This window comes from Gopherus flavomarginatus, chromosome 9 (genome assembly GCF_025201925.1).
Source record: "Gopherus flavomarginatus isolate rGopFla2 chromosome 9, rGopFla2.mat.asm, whole genome shotgun sequence".
NCBI classification, from domain to species: Eukaryota; Metazoa; Chordata; order Testudines; family Testudinidae; genus Gopherus; species Gopherus flavomarginatus.
The window spans coordinates 17,961,207-17,981,011 of record NC_066625.1 but is presented as its reverse complement, the minus strand read 5'-3'; the positions used below and the strand labels follow the sequence as shown (position 1 = coordinate 17,981,011).

At 44.0% G+C, this 19,805-nt stretch overlaps 1 protein-coding gene across 6 annotated transcripts in view; it reads right to left on the bottom strand.

Annotated features, from left to right (window-relative positions):
- Nucleotides 1–19,805, bottom strand: part of SYT17 (synaptotagmin 17) — a 78,504-nt gene that overhangs the window by 36,646 nt on the left and 22,053 nt on the right. For all 6 annotated transcript variants that reach the window (XM_050967754.1, XM_050967752.1, XM_050967753.1 and 3 more), the window contains one exon: nt 794–914. In XM_050967754.1, coding sequence (XP_050823711.1) covers nt 794–914 — 121 coding nt within the window. The remainder of the gene's footprint in view (nt 1–793; nt 915–19,805) is intronic.

Below are 19,805 nucleotides of genomic sequence, written 5' to 3'. Positions count from 1 at the left end.
TGCAGCCAGTCAATGTTCCTGTCCCAGAAAGGCTCTGCATAGTGGGGACCAGAGTGTGGAGCGGCATGGTGCAGGAAAAGAGCTCTTGGGTGGGATCTGGACTCATCATGTCAAGGTACCAGGTGACTTGCAGTGAAGATGTACAAGTCTCAGGCAGCAGAATTCAGAATGTTTCTGTTGACTCTGCATGGAGTGCAACAAATGGCGACCTCGACAGAAGCCAGGTATGTTGGTCTCACTGACAGATGTCAATAGTCTGACAACAGCAGCAGCTGGAGTTGGGAGTCAGGGAAATATATCATGAGGGACAGACAGAATCACCAGCTGCTAGAATGATGAAATAGACCTTTCTCCATACTCAGGTAAAGCAGGTGAGGAGTGAGTTGACATTGTCAAAAATCACACAACATAACAAGTTTTGCAGAATTAAACCACCTTTATATTTAACACTCACACAGCACTTTGTGTCTGCAAAGCACAGTACAAACATTGAGAAATAATCCTAAACCACAAAGCAGAGGCAGGGACAGCATTTGGAAATTCCTGGTTCCCAATCCTATGCTTTGGCCAGTAGACTTGGATTCTCAGTGTTTGATTTATATATATATATATATATATATATATATATTTTAAAAATTTATATTAGAGCTATTCAAAGCCATACATTAATATTAATGGAACCGAGTGTCCAAATCACTTAGGTGGAATCAAAAATGGCAGCCTAACTATACAGGACAACTTTAGAGCACACATAAACATGCAGGAGTGATGTAAGAAATACACTGCCCTTTACCTGAACCTTGGCTCATATCGGTCTGAAGAAGTTGTTTCGCTCGAATAATGTCTACATTCAGTCGTCCTGCACTGGGAAGGTAATTTAGTGATAGCAGCAGCTCTCCCAACTCGACTTCATTCTACAGGGAAAAGGAAATATGAGACTATACAACTGCAAAGTCAGCGAGAGAGAACAATTGCAATTCAACCAACAAAAACAAATCTCCTAATTGATTGAAATGGCAGAAAAATATTTAAAGTCACATTCCATTTTCATCAGCTTCAAGAACCATTTGGAGCCTTGCTCTGAATAAGCTAAAAATAAGAATAGTATCCCCTGCTAGTAGGTTTGCTTCCCTCTATTATACTTCAATCAATGAACATGGTTCCGTTTTAAAACTGCCATCATTACTCTGTAGTGAGCTTGTGACAGAGTGCTGGGAACCAAGAGCTGAGCCAGCATTCTGGTCACTTAAACACCAATTAATTCTTCCCAGGGCCTAATTAGTGGATTAAAATGGGCTGGAGGAGGACCAGTGAGGATATTGGCCCGCTAACCCAGGAGATATAAGAAAGCACAGGAAGGCAGTGCAGGAGGGACAATGAGAACCAATCTCTGGAGAGAGAATGCTCTCTCCTCAGCAGAGAACTGAGGAAGAGAAACTGAAACTGTATCTAATATGATGTGTTGAACAGTAAGGTGACGGGAAGAGCAAATGTGAATAAACTGCACTGGGTTGTTTAGGAGCTGAAGGGCCCTCATCTGCATAGAGAGGGCAGAAGACAGGAACAGGTTGTCACCCTGTCAGAACCGTTTCAACAGGATGTACAAGGAGGAGGAATCTCAAGAGCTGTAATTTTCCTTGCTTGCACTTGAAGTTTTTCCATCTAGTTCTAATCTTAATAATTTAAGACTGATCTGCTGTTAACATACGAAATGTGGGCCCGATCTTAAAAAACAGACGCACACAGAACTGCCACTGACAACTCTGGAAATTCTGGGCACAGAATGCTTAGAGAATCAGACTCTACAGGATTAAGTAGCATTTCCTTTGTGGTATAAACTGACAACAGGGAGGAAATTCAGAGGTGGCATTCACTTAACAAACTTGTGCCCTTATTCTCTGATATTGCAGAATGTCAAGCAGTTATCTGTGAGCCACGCTTACCATTGACCTTGCTATTCAGCAGACTGTGTCCTGACCTTAGCTTTATATAAACATAGCTGTTTATCCATTAATCCCCCTTTCAGTGACTTAATCGAAACAAGTCAAAGAAAAAGTGTCTGAGAGCTGATATTACTAAAAGCTGCATAAAAGCGATGCTTAAAATACTAATGACTGACATGCACTACCTTTGAAGGTTCCCGATGCTGTTGTTATAGGAGTGTGATGAAAATACATATCCAGTGAGCACCACTGTTGATTTTACATTCACCTTTCCAAGACCTGCAATAACCATAGTATCTTTCTATTCTCACCACCAGAGCTGAGCCCACTCCAAGAACTCCCACATCCAAGCACTGGAGAAGTTCAGACCCAGGTCCAGATCTGATCTGTGTGGCCCATCTTAGCAAGGAACAGGAGAAACAATGGTACCACAATCACTACAGAAAGGACAAGAACTTTTAATGGCACCCACAGCATGAGATGTTATAAACCACAAGTGGACACGAATGATAACAGCAATTAGTATTGTGGGGAATGTCTGTCACAAACCTGAACCTAGGGGCAAGTTTACCAAAGTATACAAACCCAGGTCAAGTGTCAGGTAAACCCGGGCAGGGCTCTGAACAAATTAGGGCTTAGATTCCAGTGAAACTGGCCAGTTAATCATTTTTCAGAGGGAAACCAGGCAAAATGTGGCAGTTTCAGATGAGTGTGGCTCTGCATTTTGGGTGAAATGAACCATAACACCCAGAATAAAACTTGAGCAGGAGAGCTCTCTTCAGAAGTAAATAAAACCTCAGGATTCCTTCTAGGTTTGGGAAGGACCCTCCGTTTCCTGCCACCCTTCCACATCCTCAGCTGGGAAACTCTGATCCCACCTATGGCAGGATATCACAGAGATGGCTGCTGCTTCTTAGTACAGGCCCTTTTTTACTTCACTCATTAAAGATCCTAGGGCACAAGATGAGTAGGTGTCATTAAATCTGGTATCCTGGTCCAATCCCAACTCTGGTAATTACATTCTACCCACCCAGATTCCCCTGCAGTAGTTTCTCTTCTATATTGTTCTTATTGACTTTTCAGGACTACATGACAGAGATACATTTGGTACACAGATGAACACATGGTAGATTGAGCAAAGCTCTACACTTCAGATGTGAATTGAATATGGCATTACTTTCCATTTTATGTCCTAAATTGATGTGTTGCATCACTGTGGGTTAATTAAATAACTGTCTGGTTCCATCCTAGAGGTGGCTATATTTCAGTAGTGAGTAAAATAATTCCTATGTATTTAACTCCACATTCTCCATTCTGCTAACGCAAGCCAAGTTAGTGACCACAGTGGAAACAAGCCAGGTGGTGTGGGAGTATTTGCCTCAGCCCCCTGATTGCACAGTGACCTTTCCACTGTATGTCTGTGGGTCAAGGCTGGGAGCGGGACTGCCTGGCCTGGGAGGGAAAAGATGGGCTGATGACATCATCTCCTCTCAAACCTGCATAAACTCCTTCATGGGGGGGAAATAGTCAGTATTGGGAGCAGCAACCAACAGGAAGACTATGGCAGAGGGACTTTCTGGCAATGCCCACAGCACTGCTTTATGAATAGGGTGAGGGACAAAAGGTTAACCCAGAAGATTTAGGCAGACAAAACATTACGTGATGTGGCACTGCTCATTTTCACTAAACAACTAGAACATACAAAATTAGCATGGCACACATGAAACAAATCAGTAACTGGCTAATTGCTGCTGGCATGCTGTGGCTATCTCTTTGGTGTCCACCAGAAGATGGCTGTTGATAGGTTGGAGAGGGTTAGAGAAGAGCCACAAGAATGATTAAATGATTATTTTTAGTGCCTTTTAATAACAGACTCAAGGAGTTCAATCTATTTAGCCTAACACAGAAGGATCTGGGAAGACACTGCCCATTGCATAGGTCAAGGAGATAAACTTGGGGATGGCCCCACCGGGGATGGCCAAGCAGGTCAGAGAAATCAAGCAGGGGGAGAAGTCAAACCTAAAATCTGAGGCAATGGAAAGCATCAGCCTCTATAAGTCTCCCTGAATGGATGCCCTGATTCTCAACCCTCATCATTACTTCCTTATCCTGGTTACAACAGATGGCAATATAAATAGATGCATCACACACACACTCCAAATTAATCATTCAGCACTCTCCATTTCTTGCCACAGTGAACTTCATTCTTGTTTTACCTAAAAGATGAAGAAAGCCCCCCACCCCACCCACGCACTTCCTCTTGTCAGCATTAAGGAATTTACATATCATAACTGTGATACTAAGCCCTGGTCTACACGGGGGGCGGGGGGAAGGAGGGGAATTGATCTAAGTTACGCAACTTCAGCTACATGAATAATTGACTTACCGTGGTGTCTTCACTGCGGTGAGTTGACTGCTGCCACTCCCCCATCAACTCTTGTCTGCGCCTCTCGCGGCGCTGGAGTACAGAAGTTGACGGGAGAGCGCTCGGGGATGGATTTATCATGTCTAGACTAGATGTGATAACTTAATTCCTGCTGGATCGATCACTGCCTGCCAATTCGGCTGGTAGCGAAGACATACCCAAAGAGACTAACATTGTATTCTGAATCTTCATTATACAGGTAATTCCATCTGCCCAGGGGAGATCTAAGTCTGAAAATTTACACACTGTACTCCGCACCGAGGGTGGGTCCAAACCCTACCTAAGCACACAACTGTGCCCAGTCTCAGCACTGAACAGACAGCTGAGTGGGTGTTATGATAGAGGTGTTTAGAAAAATTAGTGGAAATGTACTGTCTTTACCAGATGATTTTGACTGCGCATGTGCTCAGGGAACTACTTCCAACCATCTGTCAGATGAGTTCAAGCCCTTAATAGCTGGCTTAAGCTAGCAGAAAAGCCTAAGGCATATTATTAAGAATAGTTAATGCCTTCCTTTTGGAGAGCAACACACCATCCATGCTTCAACAAATACTGTTTAGGACCTTGCTCAAAAACTCATCATTGCTTGTGGGGCACCTAGACAATTGTAATATCCTGATCCCTAACCCTTTCCTAGTACCAAAGCAACCCTTAGGGTAGCTGATTATCTACCTGCTCATACATGGCTGATGTAGACAGTAGCTTGACACTGGGTCGCTCCCAACGTGGGTCTTTACACTCTATGAAATCAGTTCTGGATTAGTCTCACAGACAGAAAAAATTTCCCAGACATCACTGCACTTCATCCGATCACTGCACCACAAAACAGGCTGCTGCCACTCAGGACAAAGCCTATTGAATGGCTGATTCTGAATCCTGACAGACCAGTCACAGGTTGGCATGTAGGGTGTAAAACAGAGGTGGGCAACCTGTGGCCCATCAGGGTAATCCTCTGGCGGGCCACGAGACAGTTTGTTTACATTTGCACGGCCGCCCGCAGCTCCCAGTGGCCATGGTTCGTCCTTCCTGGCCAATGAGAGTTGCAAGAAGTGGTGCGGGCCGCAGGGACATGCTTGCCACCGCTTCCCACAGCTCCCATTGGTCAGGAACAGCGAACTGCAGCCACTGGGAGCTGTGGACAGCTGTGCAAATGTAAACAAACTGTCTTGTGGCCTGCCAGCGGATTACCCTGATGGGCTGCATGCAGCCCCTGGGTGGCAGGTTGCCCACCACTGGTGTAAAAGGTCCATGCTGTCTATGAGACCATCTGCATAATTCTGAATCCTGTCACTACCAGTGATTTCATGTACAAATTTAATCTGAATCAGGTGTTCTTCTATCCCTATTAACACCATTATATCATGCCATTGGTTTACTGTTGCCAGCTTTCTACTCACACAAAACTGAACACTCTTACCCCAAACCTGCCTGCCCCTCCTCCAAAGCCCTGTCACTTCTCTAAAGTTCAGCCCCCTACTCACTCCATCCCCAGTCCTTCTGTCACTTGCTCTCCCCACCCTCACTCAATCATTTTCATTGGGCTGGCTCAGGAGGTTGGGATGCAGGAGGGGGTGATGGCTCCAGTGGGGGTATGGGCTCTGGGGTGGGGCCAGAAATGAGGAGTTCAGGAGGGGGCTCCAGGCTGAGGCAGTGGGTTGAGATGTTGGAGGGGGTGAGGGCTCTGGCTGGGGGTGCGGGCTCTGGGGCAGGGCCAGGGATGAGGGGGTTTGGGGCACAGGAGGGGGCTCCAGGCTGGAGGGGTGGAGCCGAGGGGTTTGGAGTGTGGGAGGGGGTTCTCAGCTGAGGAAGGGGGTTAGCGTATGGGAGAGGATATGGACTCTAGACTGGGGGTCTGGGTTCCATGGGGGGCCAGAAATGAGGAGTTCAGCATGCGGGAGGGGTGCCGGCCTGGGGCAGGGAGTTTGAGTGCAGGGGGGTGAGGGTTCTGGGGTGGGGCCAGGGATGAGGGATTTGGGGTGCAGGAGGGGGCTCAAGGCTGGGACTGAGGGGTTCAGAGTGCGGGAGGGGACTCCAGTCTGGGGCAGGGGGTTGGGGCACAGGAGGGGGCAGTGGTGCAGGCTCCAGGTGACACTTACCTCAAGCAGTTCCCAGAAGCAGCGGCATGTCCCCCTCCAGCTCCTATGTTGAGGCATGGCCAGGAGGCTCTGTGCGCGGCCCTGTCCATAGGCACTACCCCTGCAGCTCCCACTGGCCACGGTTCCCAGCCAATGGGAGCTGCAGAGCAGGCGCTTGGGGCAGGAGCAGCGTGCAGAGCCCCCTGGCTGCCCCTACATATAGGAGCCAGAGTTGGGACATGCTGCCGCTTCCAGGAACCACAACAGGGAGCCTGTCTTAGCCCCACTGCACCGCTGACCGGACTTTTAACAGCCAGGTTAGCGGTGCTGACCAGAGCCACCAGGGTCCCTTTTTGACCGGGCCTTCCACTCAAAAACTGGCAACCCTACATTGGTTTGGGTTTTTTTTAACATATCCATTCTTATTTGTCACTTGCAGTCATTGTTTAATCTGGTTCATTGCAGAGTTCAGCTTTTGCAAGTTCCAGTATGTTTGGAAAACACAAATTGGAAAACTGTGTTCATAATGTAAGATATCTATAACTTTTCTCAGTAGCGCAACTAACAATAAGTAACACCACCAAACAATTCATTTTGTAAATATCCATCAAAGCATAAATATAAAATTCAGGGCAGATACTAAGACCGTGTACAGGAGTGGTTCTCCACCTATTTACCATTGTGTTATGTGGGCCGCGTCCACACAATACATATACAACCCTTATGGCCCTGAGGATGTCACATGGGCTGCAGCTGTGTGCTGATTGGGCCACAAGAGGCCTGCAGGTTGAGAACCACTGCTGTACAGAAATGCAGGGCTCTTCAAGTCACCCTAGGCTCAGGGTACTAAATATCTGCACTAAGATTCAGGGGAATTACTGCCGGGTCCTGGTAGTAGGTGGACCCATTTAGTTTCAATCAGGATCTACATGAGTATCTCATTGGCCCAAATGGAACTCCTAGGAATAACTTATGCTGAAGCTTATGTGGTTTTATTGTTTTTGAGTCACCAGTATAGCCAGGAAGTGGAAGGGAGAGGGCAGTCAGTTTGGGCATGGAACAGGGCCTGGCGCTCTGTCAAAGATAGGGAAGGGACTCCATTATTCATGGTAAGCTTTAAATAAAATTAAATTTGCATATTTAAAAATGGAACTTTTTAAAGCATTGCTTCATTTTGTGCACACACAAAATTGGTGTGTGAGTGTAAAGCACACAAATTTATGCAAATACAGGTTTTGCAGGTGCTAAATGGGTGTGGCTAACCAAAACACTTCTGAATTTTTTTTTTTTTTAAACTTGGTCTATAGTGAACTACACACAATGCTGCCTACAGTATGATCCTGGATTCGGTTAGAACAAAGATAATGTAAGGTCCTGATCTTCAGTCGTGCCCTTCTGCACATGCCTGACTTGTTCATGGGACAAACCCCCCATGAAGAACTGGGGTCTATATTTTACTAATAGTCTTGCATGCAATATTCAGACAGAAAGTGATGAGTTACAAACTACTGAGTTATGGTCCAATCCAAAGCCTATGGAATTGAACAGAAAGACTCCCATTAACTTCAGTGGGCTTGGGATCAGGCATCATCTGCCTAAATTTCCCTTGAGGCCTTTTTGAGTCACACTGCTTTCCAACTTACTGTCAGCAATGTCCAAACACTGCATGTTTTCATTCATTGCCTTGAAGGAAGTAATGTGCAGTCCAACCCACAAAGACCACATCAGGATGGGTTTGCTGGAAAATGGCAAAAAGTAACAGTCTTAACTGTCTCATTGTTGAGCACAGCTGGTAATGTGCTTTCCAGAATGACAAGCAGCATTTTCAAAACAGAATGCAGTTCACTGAACAGCCTACCATAAAAATGACTCACGGACTTGAAAAGGCATTAAACTTCAGCAGTGAACTATATCTGATCTTATCCATGTATATTTTCAGCTCCGCTGTAGGAACATGAATGCTGGATAGTTCAAATCCTGCCACAATGCAGGGAGGTGGACCAGATGACTACAATTCAGCACTGAAAATTTTTCTTTCAATTTATTTGTAACCTGGCACTTCTCTCCTGGCGCCTTAGATTTGATCAACCCATTGTTCATTAATAAGCTTCATATGCTGAACCATGCTTGCTAACTATTCTTGTTGTTGGTCACCTGTCATTCGCAGTCCTCAATAGCTCCACATTGCGTCCAATTAACAACCGAGTTACAAATGAATCAGTTGCTCCAGAAAAACCCTGGCAAGAGTTGAAACTTCTCAAGGTTTAGTTCCTGCCTCTTCTATACACTCTGCAAGACAAGTCCACACTGCTGAATCTGAGCATTGGTATCTGACACTCTGTCTAATTAGAGCAGTGGTTCTCAATCTTTCCAGACTACTATACCCCTTTCAGGAGTCTGATTTATCTTGCGGACTCCAGGTTTCACCTCGCTTAAAAATTACTTGCTTACAAAAATCAGACATAAAAATACAAGTGTCACAGTGCACTATTACTGAAAAATTGCTTACTTTCTCATTTTGTCTGTTTGAAATTTTAGTTTGTTCTTACTTCGCTTGTGCTTTTTATGTAGCCTGTTGTAAAACTAGGCAGATATCTAAAAGAGTTGATGCAACCCCTGGAAGACCTACATCAGGTGTAGGCAACCTGCGGCACGCGAGCTGATTTTTAGCAGCACTCACACTGCCTGGGTCCTGGCCACCGGTCCGGGGGGCTCTGCATTTTAATTTAATTTTAAATGAAGCTTCTTAAACATTTTAAAAACCTTATTTACTTTACATACAACAATAGATTAGTTATGTATTATAGACTTATAGGAAGAGACCTTCTAAAAACGTTAAAATGTATTACTGGCATGCAAAACCTTAAATTAGAGTGAATAAATGAAGACTCGGCACACCACTTGTGAAAGGTTGCCGACCCCTGACCTACGTGTATCCCTGGTTGAGAACCACTGAACTAGAGAAGCCAATGGAAGGGTTTGTCAGCGATGAAATCCCCAGCACTGGGAAGAATGGGTGCTGTATAGAGTCATTTGTTCAGCCAGCAAAATGGAGACAACTGGGGAAAGTCAGCAGTTGATGTGAGATGGCTATTTTTACTACGACAGGTCAGTTGGGAGAGCTGACCAAGTCAGACAAGATTGGTGGAGGCGTTCTTACTTAGTTTGGTGGGAAGTGAATTAGAAGCCTCAGGCCAATTCAGGTTGGCATAACTGGTTGGAGAGGAAAGTTTTCCACTTCCGTGTGCCTGTCAAATTTGGGAGGGCTCCCTCTCAATGCTCTGCATAAACATGGCATGACTCCATAATCATCAGCCCTTTGTTTCCTTGCTTTTATTATATAAATATATATCATATATAGAGGAAATGTTACAATATTTTTTCCCTAGTGACTCTGTGCACTTAAGTATCTCTTTTTGTTACAACACTGAAGCATTTTCAGGCAGGATAGAGAGTTTGATAAAGACATCTCTCTCTTCCACATAAGTGCAGGGTTTGAACAAAGGAAGGGGAAAGCTTATCTATTCGGTGCCATAATTATTTTATTGGTGCTCAAGGAAGAGAAGGAGTCTAAATTTTGTTTGTCAAAGACCTTTTAATGGAAAAAAAGTGCTGTGGGTTTTGCCTGTATAGGTCCACTTTATATTTTGCTCATAGTAGTTATGGCAAAACCTCTAATATTTCCCCACTATGGGATCCAGGGATACATTTACATCCCAAAGTTTGTAAATTTAAATGCCTAACTTGATGCATAAGGAAAAGAGATTACACCTTAAAACCGCAAACAAAACCAGCATGTGGCAATCTTTACTACTCCCTTTAAATGAATGTTTGTTTTCTTCAGATTCAAGGACGTATATCGTTCAGTATTACAGGTGGGTATGTTTCCAGTTCTGTTTAGAGATACTATAGAATACCGCAGGCCATGAGTTTTTGAACCTATGCTGTTTGCTGTATATGTCTAACTTAGGCACCATCATTTAAAGGCATAATTTCAGTTACAATTGTAATGCTGATGAATACAGGTTTGTGTTTTGATCCCAGATGATCCTGAGAAAGCAATTTCCTGTTAGATTAGGTAGCTAAGTGACATCCAATCTTGGATGTCTATTATTTTCCTAAAAGCAGCAAAGAATCCTGTGGCACCTTATAGACTAACAGACGTTTTGGAGCATGAGTTTTCGTGGGTGAATACCCACTTCCTCAGATGACATGCATCTGAGGAAGTGGGTATTCACCCACGAAAACTCATGCTCCAAAACGTCTGTTAGTCTATAAGGTGCCACAGGATTCTTTGCTGCTTTTACAGATCCAGACTAACACAGCTACCCTCTGATATTATTTTCCTGAAGTTCTGATTATTGCTTCATCTTTCACAGTTCCTTTTTATGGGTGCATTATGTAGCCTGTTACTAGAGTCTGTAACCTTGGGATTGTCTTTGATGCAGAACTTTCTGTAACTATCATCAGGGTTGACTCTAACCCTCACAGAAAAGGCTTGTTTTTTCTGCCATCTCTGGAACACAGCAAGGCTGTCTCAAGAGAAGCAGAGTTTAATTTTGCCATTAGCACATCGTGTTTGGATCAGTACAGTGCAGTGTTCACAGGCCTTCCAGACGGTTTCAGATCGCTACAACATGTCCAGGATTCTACAGCTTAAAGGTTCCAGAGGTACATAGTGCATTATATCAGTGTGCAGATCTATATAGTGCTTCTAATGAAGGTTCAAACTGATTTTCCTCTTCAAGGTTATCCCTGGCATTACCTGCTTGGGTATATAAGGACATTGCTGCTTTAGTATACCCTGCTCCCACAGGCTTCCTGCAGCTCCCTACAGTAAATGACTAAAGATTTTTGGAGGTCTGAGCTGCTATATAGTATGCCTTGGCAACACTCTACCCACCTATGGTTAGGACTACTGAGTACAAAGCCTGGTTAAAACACAGCCATAAGATCTGGGTTGTAGTCCCACTAGCTTTGCCAGTGAATCCCTCTAGAATGTGGACAAGTCACTTATTCTCCCCAGCCTTACTTGGAGAGAATACTTCCCACTTGGCAGGGTTGTTGTGAGGCTAAATTCTTTCAAATTTGTCACGCACTTTGAGCTCTTGAGATAGAAGGAGCGAGTGAGCAGCACAGGATTATTATATTATCAATGAACCATGCAGGGGTTTAACTGCACAAGACCCATTCAAATTAATGGGGATCACTTGGGCAAATCCCCATGCAGCACACTGAATATTCATCCAACATGTGTAGCCCATAGTGCTAGCTTAGCCTTTTTTATTATATTCAGCAGTAGCTCAAGGAACCTACAGACCTATATCCTGTAAGACAATTGCTTAAGCAAGTTAGCATAGATATAGCCAAGCCTAGTAGGCCTGTGACCCTTGGGACAGATAAATGGCCTGACAGCTACCTTTAGATTTTGGGGAACTAAGAATAGCTTGCTCGATAACAGGAGTTGGAACCTAATGGTACTAGGCAACTGCAGGAACACAGAAGTGCTACTGAGCTTGGATATTTTAGGATAGAATCATCGGCAGATATCTAACCACAAACTTGGCTGAGGAATAGGTGACATGTGATGATGAGTTAAATGGCATTAACATGATAAGGGCACCCCAACATTATCAGGGCAAGGAAGTCAGATTTGGACATGGAAGGCTGGGCATTAGCATGAATATTCATGATAGTGCCCAGGCCCTATAATAGGGCAAACCTCCAAGTAGAGGGGGTTAGCTTTCCATCGTTCAACCCTTCAGCTCTATTGTTATCTATCACCAATCTTAGATTGGGGAACTTGGACCATCTGACTCATTCAGCCAGCCAGAGGCAAGGCTGGTCCTTTGTCTCTCACCACCAGGTTCTCAAGGAAAGTTGTACAGTAAAAGCTGTGTTATCCAGCTCTTTACCAACCAGAAAGTCTATTAATCAGCATTTCTGATATCTCCCAATACAAATCTTCAATCTAGTAACCGGGACTAGTATACTGGCCAGGAAGTTATGCAATTGCACATTCTGCACTCTCCTTTTATGCAAAAGAGGCAGAAGACAAGCAAGCAAGCTGATATCAGGGATTTATTCAAAAAAGCAGCTTCCAGGGTGTGTCATAGGGTCACTACAGATTCAGCCCAATCTCCTACACCTTCTGCATCTACAATGATAATTGATGTTGATAATGATGACCCAGAGGCACTGAGAGATGCAGAAGTGCCTTCTGACTCAAAGATTAAATTATGTTCAGTATAATTTAGTGTTAAGTGTATTTTTAGTGATCTGGGTATATGCCATGCATGGCGCACAGTGATATGCAGTGTCAGAAGATAACCTATTGTATAGAAAACTTTACCTGTATATACCTAAGTGCTTCAAGAAACCAACCACTCTGCAGTGCAATACTACTACTACTGGATTGGGGAGTACCTGTGTACTATTTTATACTTTATTCATTTTACTGTATTCCAATTCTTTGAAAATAGGTATTCCATGGGTAAGTATAACTCTTAGTTAACTGGAATATTTGAATTACCAGCACCCCCAATTTCCCCAACATGCCAGATAACAAAGCTTTTACTGTATATAAGTCTAAGAGCTTATGCAAGGAATGATACCAGAGGATTCCCCAATACTGTATTATTCCTCTCTGCTTCTGTGGTTTGGAGCTTTTCTGTCTTTATCATTGGCTCTAATAAAAATCGCCAAGGCTTTGCCTGCAGTGTGAGTGTCCTTGCCATACACCACGAGGTTCCCTATAAGATACTGAACTTGTTGGTTTTAGGTCTGTGCAGACTGATTCTGGGACAAGAACTCTTTACCCTCAGCTCATTAATCAGGATCAATTGGCAATCAATACTATCATTATTAACCATTAAATAGGACCAGGTAACACATATAACCAATATTAGACTGAAGGAGCATTTGTTCAGCTCCGCTTTCACCTCATGGTGGGGGACTTTCGCCCAGGTTGGTTGTATATATATATATATATATCCCTCAGGTCACATACCAATTAACAGTGGCCCTGTAATCCTCTCTCCTTATAGGGAGTTTCAGTTACCCCCCCATCATCACAGAGAAAGTGAAGCAGCTGCTCTGTGATGCCTCCTCTTGGTTCCAGGATGGGGCTGGGAGACCTCCTCCAGCATAGGTGGGTCAGCATTGTACCAGAGGGAAAGTTCAGGTAGAAAGGGAGCCCGCAGCTCTTCACAGGACCTTTTCTCCTACTGCAATCCACCACATTGGAACCCAATCCCCATACCACAAGACACACTGGGGCCTTGTCTCAACTACATGTATCTAATCCCATTATCTCTGTCTTCAGAGGCCAGGCCACTTACAGCATATGCTCTCAGGGGTTAAATAAGGGACAGCATTGCTAAAAGGCAGAGAAAGAACTCCCCTTCCTCTCCTTCACCCTGGCTGAGGAGAGTTTAGCTAACCCCAGCATTCAATCCTCCCATCTCCTCACTGTCACAAGACTCAGCAACAGAACCCTGGTTTCCCTCCCTTACTGGAAGTTCTACATCACTTGTTTAGTTCAACAGCTGCTATGGTTTGGGTCATGTTCAAAATACTGACTGGAGTCTCTGGCATGCTCAGTGGCTTTGAGCCAAGTTTGTGGAATTAATTTCTATGCGGATGCACAGATCTCTGAACCAACTGCTGTTTCAAAACTTTTGCCAAAGAAACAGCTGTCCGATGATCAGTTTTACTGGTTTTTAATTTTCCATCCAACTTCTTTCATCTATCTGTGAAGGAAATTATGGAAACCTGCTTTTTTTTTTTTAAATGATGGATATTACAGCCAAATACAAATGATGTGCACATTTCCACAGAATGGCACTTGCAGCTCCATAGACCCAAAACTGAAAAGTCTGGGAATTCTGCAGCCAAGAATGAATTCAATACATTCACAATAGTAGACTTCCAAAACACAATATAAATGATGGAGAGTTCATTATAAGTTGCTAAAGAAATGCTCAGAAATCACTTATAAACTGAGTCTTTAATTTCTCTACCCCTCTTCTTTACCAATCAATAACTCTGTTAAGGTCAGAGAGGAGCAATGAGGACACATATTTTGTGTTTACTCTTGAGTCAGGAATCAAAACAAGAGCTTCAGAGAGCTGTTGGAAGCTTGAATCTCTTGTAAGCAATTTCTTTAAGGCTGAGTGCAACATTTAAGCAAGAAGCCCATTAGACTCCCACTGAGCCCTGTACTTATGAATCTATGTTCCCAAAAAGTGAATGCCACTCAGGTGTATTAGCAGTATGAAGGTTCAAAGGAAAGGTACAAGTACTGCCTGTCTTTTATCAGATGTAGTTCCATGACAATCTCTGGGGAGGGGAAAAGGAGTTCTTATGAATTTTCATACACCAGCAAAACATGGATTTTCACGTGCAGAATAATGATCTCTCAGCTCTGATCAACACTGGTCCAAAACATTTCAACTCACCTGTTCATAAACACACACACATCCCTCAAAAATAATGTGTTGATGAAACTAGGGGTGCACCATACTCTATTTTAATCAATCTTTACAGAGAAATGTGAGACTCAGAGCACAGATATAGCAAGCACTTTCAACCTACTTTACAATAGTCAGGCAATTCCATTGTATGAAGTTACGTAAGGAGGGTAAAATATTTCATATTTTCTGGCTCTTGTACTATTTGAACTGGCAGATCACTGGCCCTCTTTCTGGACTCAATCCTGCAAGGTGCTGGCACTCTGGCCCCAATTCAGCCGAGCACTGAAGCACATGCTCAATTTAAAGCATCTCAATAGCCCCACCGAAGTTAAGCACCGGTGTAAGTGCTTCACCAGACTGGCGCCAGAGTGTTCCACTCCTTACAGGATCAAGCCCTCTATCTTTCTTGTGAATGTAGTGTCTGTGAAAGGCACTGGGTCAACAGCCTGGGTGAATATGAAGCCCTCTATTGATCCACAGACCTGGGACGGCATATGAGGTGATGCCCTGCCAACATGCCCCAACGCTGAGCTGGAGGGATCTCTCCTATGGGCCGAGGGGACAGAACAGTGCTCATACGCTTTCAGTCCTGAGCATCTCAGATAACAAAAATATCTGCTGGGATGGTGGTTTCTGGGATGTGGACTCCTGCTCACTGGCCTGGGAACTGAGCCAAAATATTGTACATGCTGTTGACTAACAAGCAGCCAAACAGTAAGAAATGTTGACCACTATTGATCTGGGCTGGATTGAACCAGCTCCCTAGAAATTAAAAGCTATATATTCCATTATGAATCTTGTGAAGGCTAAAGAGCTTGCCTGAACCAAACCCCAGTGAAATCAGTAGAAAGACTCCTATCAGCTTCAATAGGAGATGGATCATGCCTTTAACGTAGAGAAAACATGCATTTGCTTCTATCCACTTTCTCACTTGCAACAAGATGTGTGCCCACACTCCCTTGTCTCTGCTCATTTCCAGACCCAGTTCTAAAGATGCATTCCTTTTTCAAAGGAACCATCCCTGGACTTGCTTCACCCTACACTGCCTCACAGCCGTTGGTCCTGCTTCTCCATTACCTTGCACTGTGTGTGGTCATCTACACTTGGCCACAGTAAGCACAAAGTAGTTGCCATTCTGATCTGGTAGCTTTTTACAGCCACTTTCTCTGCACTTCTAAAACCCTTGTCCTCTTTGCTTTTGCTTCTCACCACTACTCACTTCTCTTCTCTGTAGCTCTTGCCATCTGGACCAGCCTTCCTGTATCTTTCCAGCTCATGAAGTTTCCGTCTATTTTTAAATGTCACCATAAAACAGACATCTTGCCTTCTATCTTTACATTCCTCGTCTATGCCTTTTCATTTTTCTCTCCTTCTGTTAATGGTCTTATGACTAACTGTTTCAGCAAATTTTCACCACACAAGTTTCACCACATTCATTGCTTTCTATCTCATACTGGGGCAGATCCTCAGCTGGTGTAAACTATCATTGCTCCACTAACTGCAACTAAGAATCCACACCTGTTTTGTATCACTACTTAATTCTGTAAGTGTCGGCGGATACCTTTATTCAAAATCAAGTTTCATCGCATTGTAAGCAGATTTTTCTTCTCCCAATGTATTAAGATTCCTAGAATTCGTTTGGAAGATACTATTGAAGCAAATTCAATTTAAATGTAGTTAACAAGAAATTTAAAAAGGCAGACAGTGAACTTTCTTCTTCCTCAATCTTACAGGAAGCTTCCTCTTGGCTTCAAACTCAGCACTTTTAAAAAATAAGATGAGCAGAAAAGGCTTCCTTAGCACAGGTATAAGCAAGACTTTTTTTTTTATTTCCATTTTTGTCATCCTGCAGTTGGAACTTTCTGTTTATAAAATAATAGATACAAATTGCAAGCATACACCTTACCCTTTCACTACAAAATATTAAGATTGTACTTTAAATTAATATGAATTAATATTTTACTTATTTAAATATCTATTTTCCCTTGATTCATGCACAAAACACTCGTTATCACGAGTCTGCAGATTTTGCAGCTGTTGTTCTGGAAGGGCCTGGTAGTGCTCTGAGTTGGTGTGTGGGGTGGTGCTTCTGATGATGAGCTTGGAGACGTGGGGGGTGTTTGAAGGCAAGACGAGAGGATTCAGGAAAGATTTCTTTCAGGATAGGGTCCCCATCGAGTATGGGTTGTACTTGTTTGATGATACCTCACCTGGGTTCCAGTGTGGGGTGGCAGGTGACGACGAGGGGTGTGCAGTCAGAGGGGGTTTTATTTCTGTATTGAAGCAGGTTCTCTTGTGGCATTTGGGTGGCCCATTCCATGATGCAATCTACTTTTCTGGTGGACTGTTCTTGTTTGGTGAAGGCAGTTTTGAGTGTATTAAGGTGTATATCCTGGACTTTTTCCTTTGAGCATATTCTGTAGTATTTGAGTTGCCACCTACCACCCCACATGGGAACCCAGACAGGATATCATCAGAACAACATATGCAAAACCTGCATCTCCACTGCTTCATTGATCAATCCCACCCCTCAAACACATCTTTCAAGTGCCTCTCACAACAACATATGGAGTACCTCATCCAGTACATGAAATGCCCCAACAACAACTATGTGGGTGAAGCCAGACAATCACTACACTCTCTTGAATGAGTTCACACAGGAAAATGATAAAAGACAAAAACACTCTGTCGCCTGTGGGTGAACACTTTTCACAAAGCAATCACTTTATATCAGACCTATCAGTCCTCATCCTCAAAGGAACCCTGCACAACACTTTCAAACAACGAGCCTGGGGGCTTAAAATCATAATTTTGCTAGATACACTGGATTTATGGCTCAATACAACAATCTTAAACCCACTAACTCCCCTTTTTGTCCTGACTACAAGGGCGTTAACAGGTCACTTCACCTTGCATGATCCTTTAAAATATGTGCTAACTACTTATGACAACGGTCCCTAAACTTCTGCCATCATGCTTCTCCTAGAGTGGCATGCCTCACAGTTTGGGGACCACTGACTTATGCTCAACTATCTGTTCCATTTTGTATTTAGCTGTGACAGTATAAGGACCTTTCCCAGACCTGGGGAAGAGCTCTGGGTAGCTCAAAAGCTCGTCTCTCTCACAAACAGAAGATATTACCTCACCCATCCTGTCTCTCTAATATCCTGGGACCAACATAGCTACAACACCACTGTGTGTATCTCCTATAGCAGCTGTTCCCTGATCCCTCACCCTCCTCCGGTCACAAAAAGAATTCTGTGGAACTGCTAGGGCATAGGGACTCTGATGGACATTATGTTTCTTGCAGGAATATTGATACCACTAAGACTTATTGAACTTAATGATCTTAAAAAAATAATAATAATAAAAAATAATCCATGGTCTCAACTTCCCAGTGCTTTTGACAACTCCATTCCAGCTTAGGTTGCACGTAGTATGGACCAGGTGATGACTCTTGTTTAACTCGAAAACACATTTTAAACTGTCTTTACATTTTAATTTTTAAAGAAAACAACTCTCATTCATCAACCTGACACGCAGACGCAGTAGCACTAGGACTGTCCCAGGTTCCAAAGGACTGAAAGTTAATCTGACCTGAGCATGTGTGTTCCCCTTGAGTAATGCTCTGGCTTACAATGGCCTTCTCAGGGATGCTTAAGGGATGCACTGCAGCCCAGACTTTCTGGAACACTAAGTGGTATGGCTACATTCCCTCCCTCATCAGTCCACTGATGGCTAGAGTAGTGCAGGTGTTCAGTACATCTTGAGGTTCAACATTTTGGATTAAATCCCAAGGGCCAAAGTTTTGGCTGCCTTGGGGGCCTGATTTCCAAAGGCACTGAGCACCCGGAACACCAGTTGGTCACAGGGTATGTCTACACTACAGGATTATTCCGATTTTACATAAACCGGTTTTGTAAAACAGATTGTATTAAGTCAAGTGCATGCAGCCACACAAAGCACAATAATTCGGTGGTGTGCATCCATGTACCGAGGCTACTGTCGATTTCCAGAGCGTTGCATTGTGGGTAGCTATCCCGTAGCTATCCCATAGTTCCCGCAGTCTCCTCTGCCCATTGGAATTCTGGGTTGAGATCCCAGTGCATGATGGTGCAAAAACAGTGTCACGGGTGATTCTGGGTAAATGTTGTCACTCATTCCTTCCTCTGCGAAAGCAACGGCAGACAATCATTTCGCGCCCTTTTTCCCTGGATTGCCCTGGCAGATGCCATAGCATGGCAACCATGGAGCCCGTTTTGCCTTTTGTCACTGTCACCGTGTGTGTACTGGATGCCGCTAACAGAGGCGGTACTGCAGCGCTACACAGCAGCATTCATTTGCCTTTGCAAGGTAGCAGAGACGGTTACCAGTCGTTCTGTACCGTCTGCTGTGCCATTGTAAATTGGCAATGAGATGATGGTTATCAGTCGTTCTGTACCGTCTGCTGCTGTCATGGGTGCTCCTGGCTGACATTTGCTGAGGTCGGCCAGGGGCACAAAGACAAAAATGGGAATGACTCCCCAAGTCATTCCCTCCTTTATGTTGTATCTAAAAATAGAGTCAGTCCTGCCTAGAATATGGGGCAAGTGTACTAGAGAACCAGAGCGCACAGCCGCTCCATGTCAGATCCCGCAGAAATGATGAGCTGCATGCCATTCTAGGGGGTGCCCCTGCAACAACCCCACCCATTGAGTCCCTCCTCCCCCAACCCTTCTGGGCTACCATTGCAGGGTCCCCCCATTTGTGTGATGAAGTAATAAAGAATGCAGGAATAAGAAACACTGACTTGTTACTGAGATAAAATGAGGGGGAGGCAGCCTCCAGCTGCTATGATAGTCCAGGCAGGACATTAAATGGTGGGGGGGAGAGGAGCCCAGCATCCCGC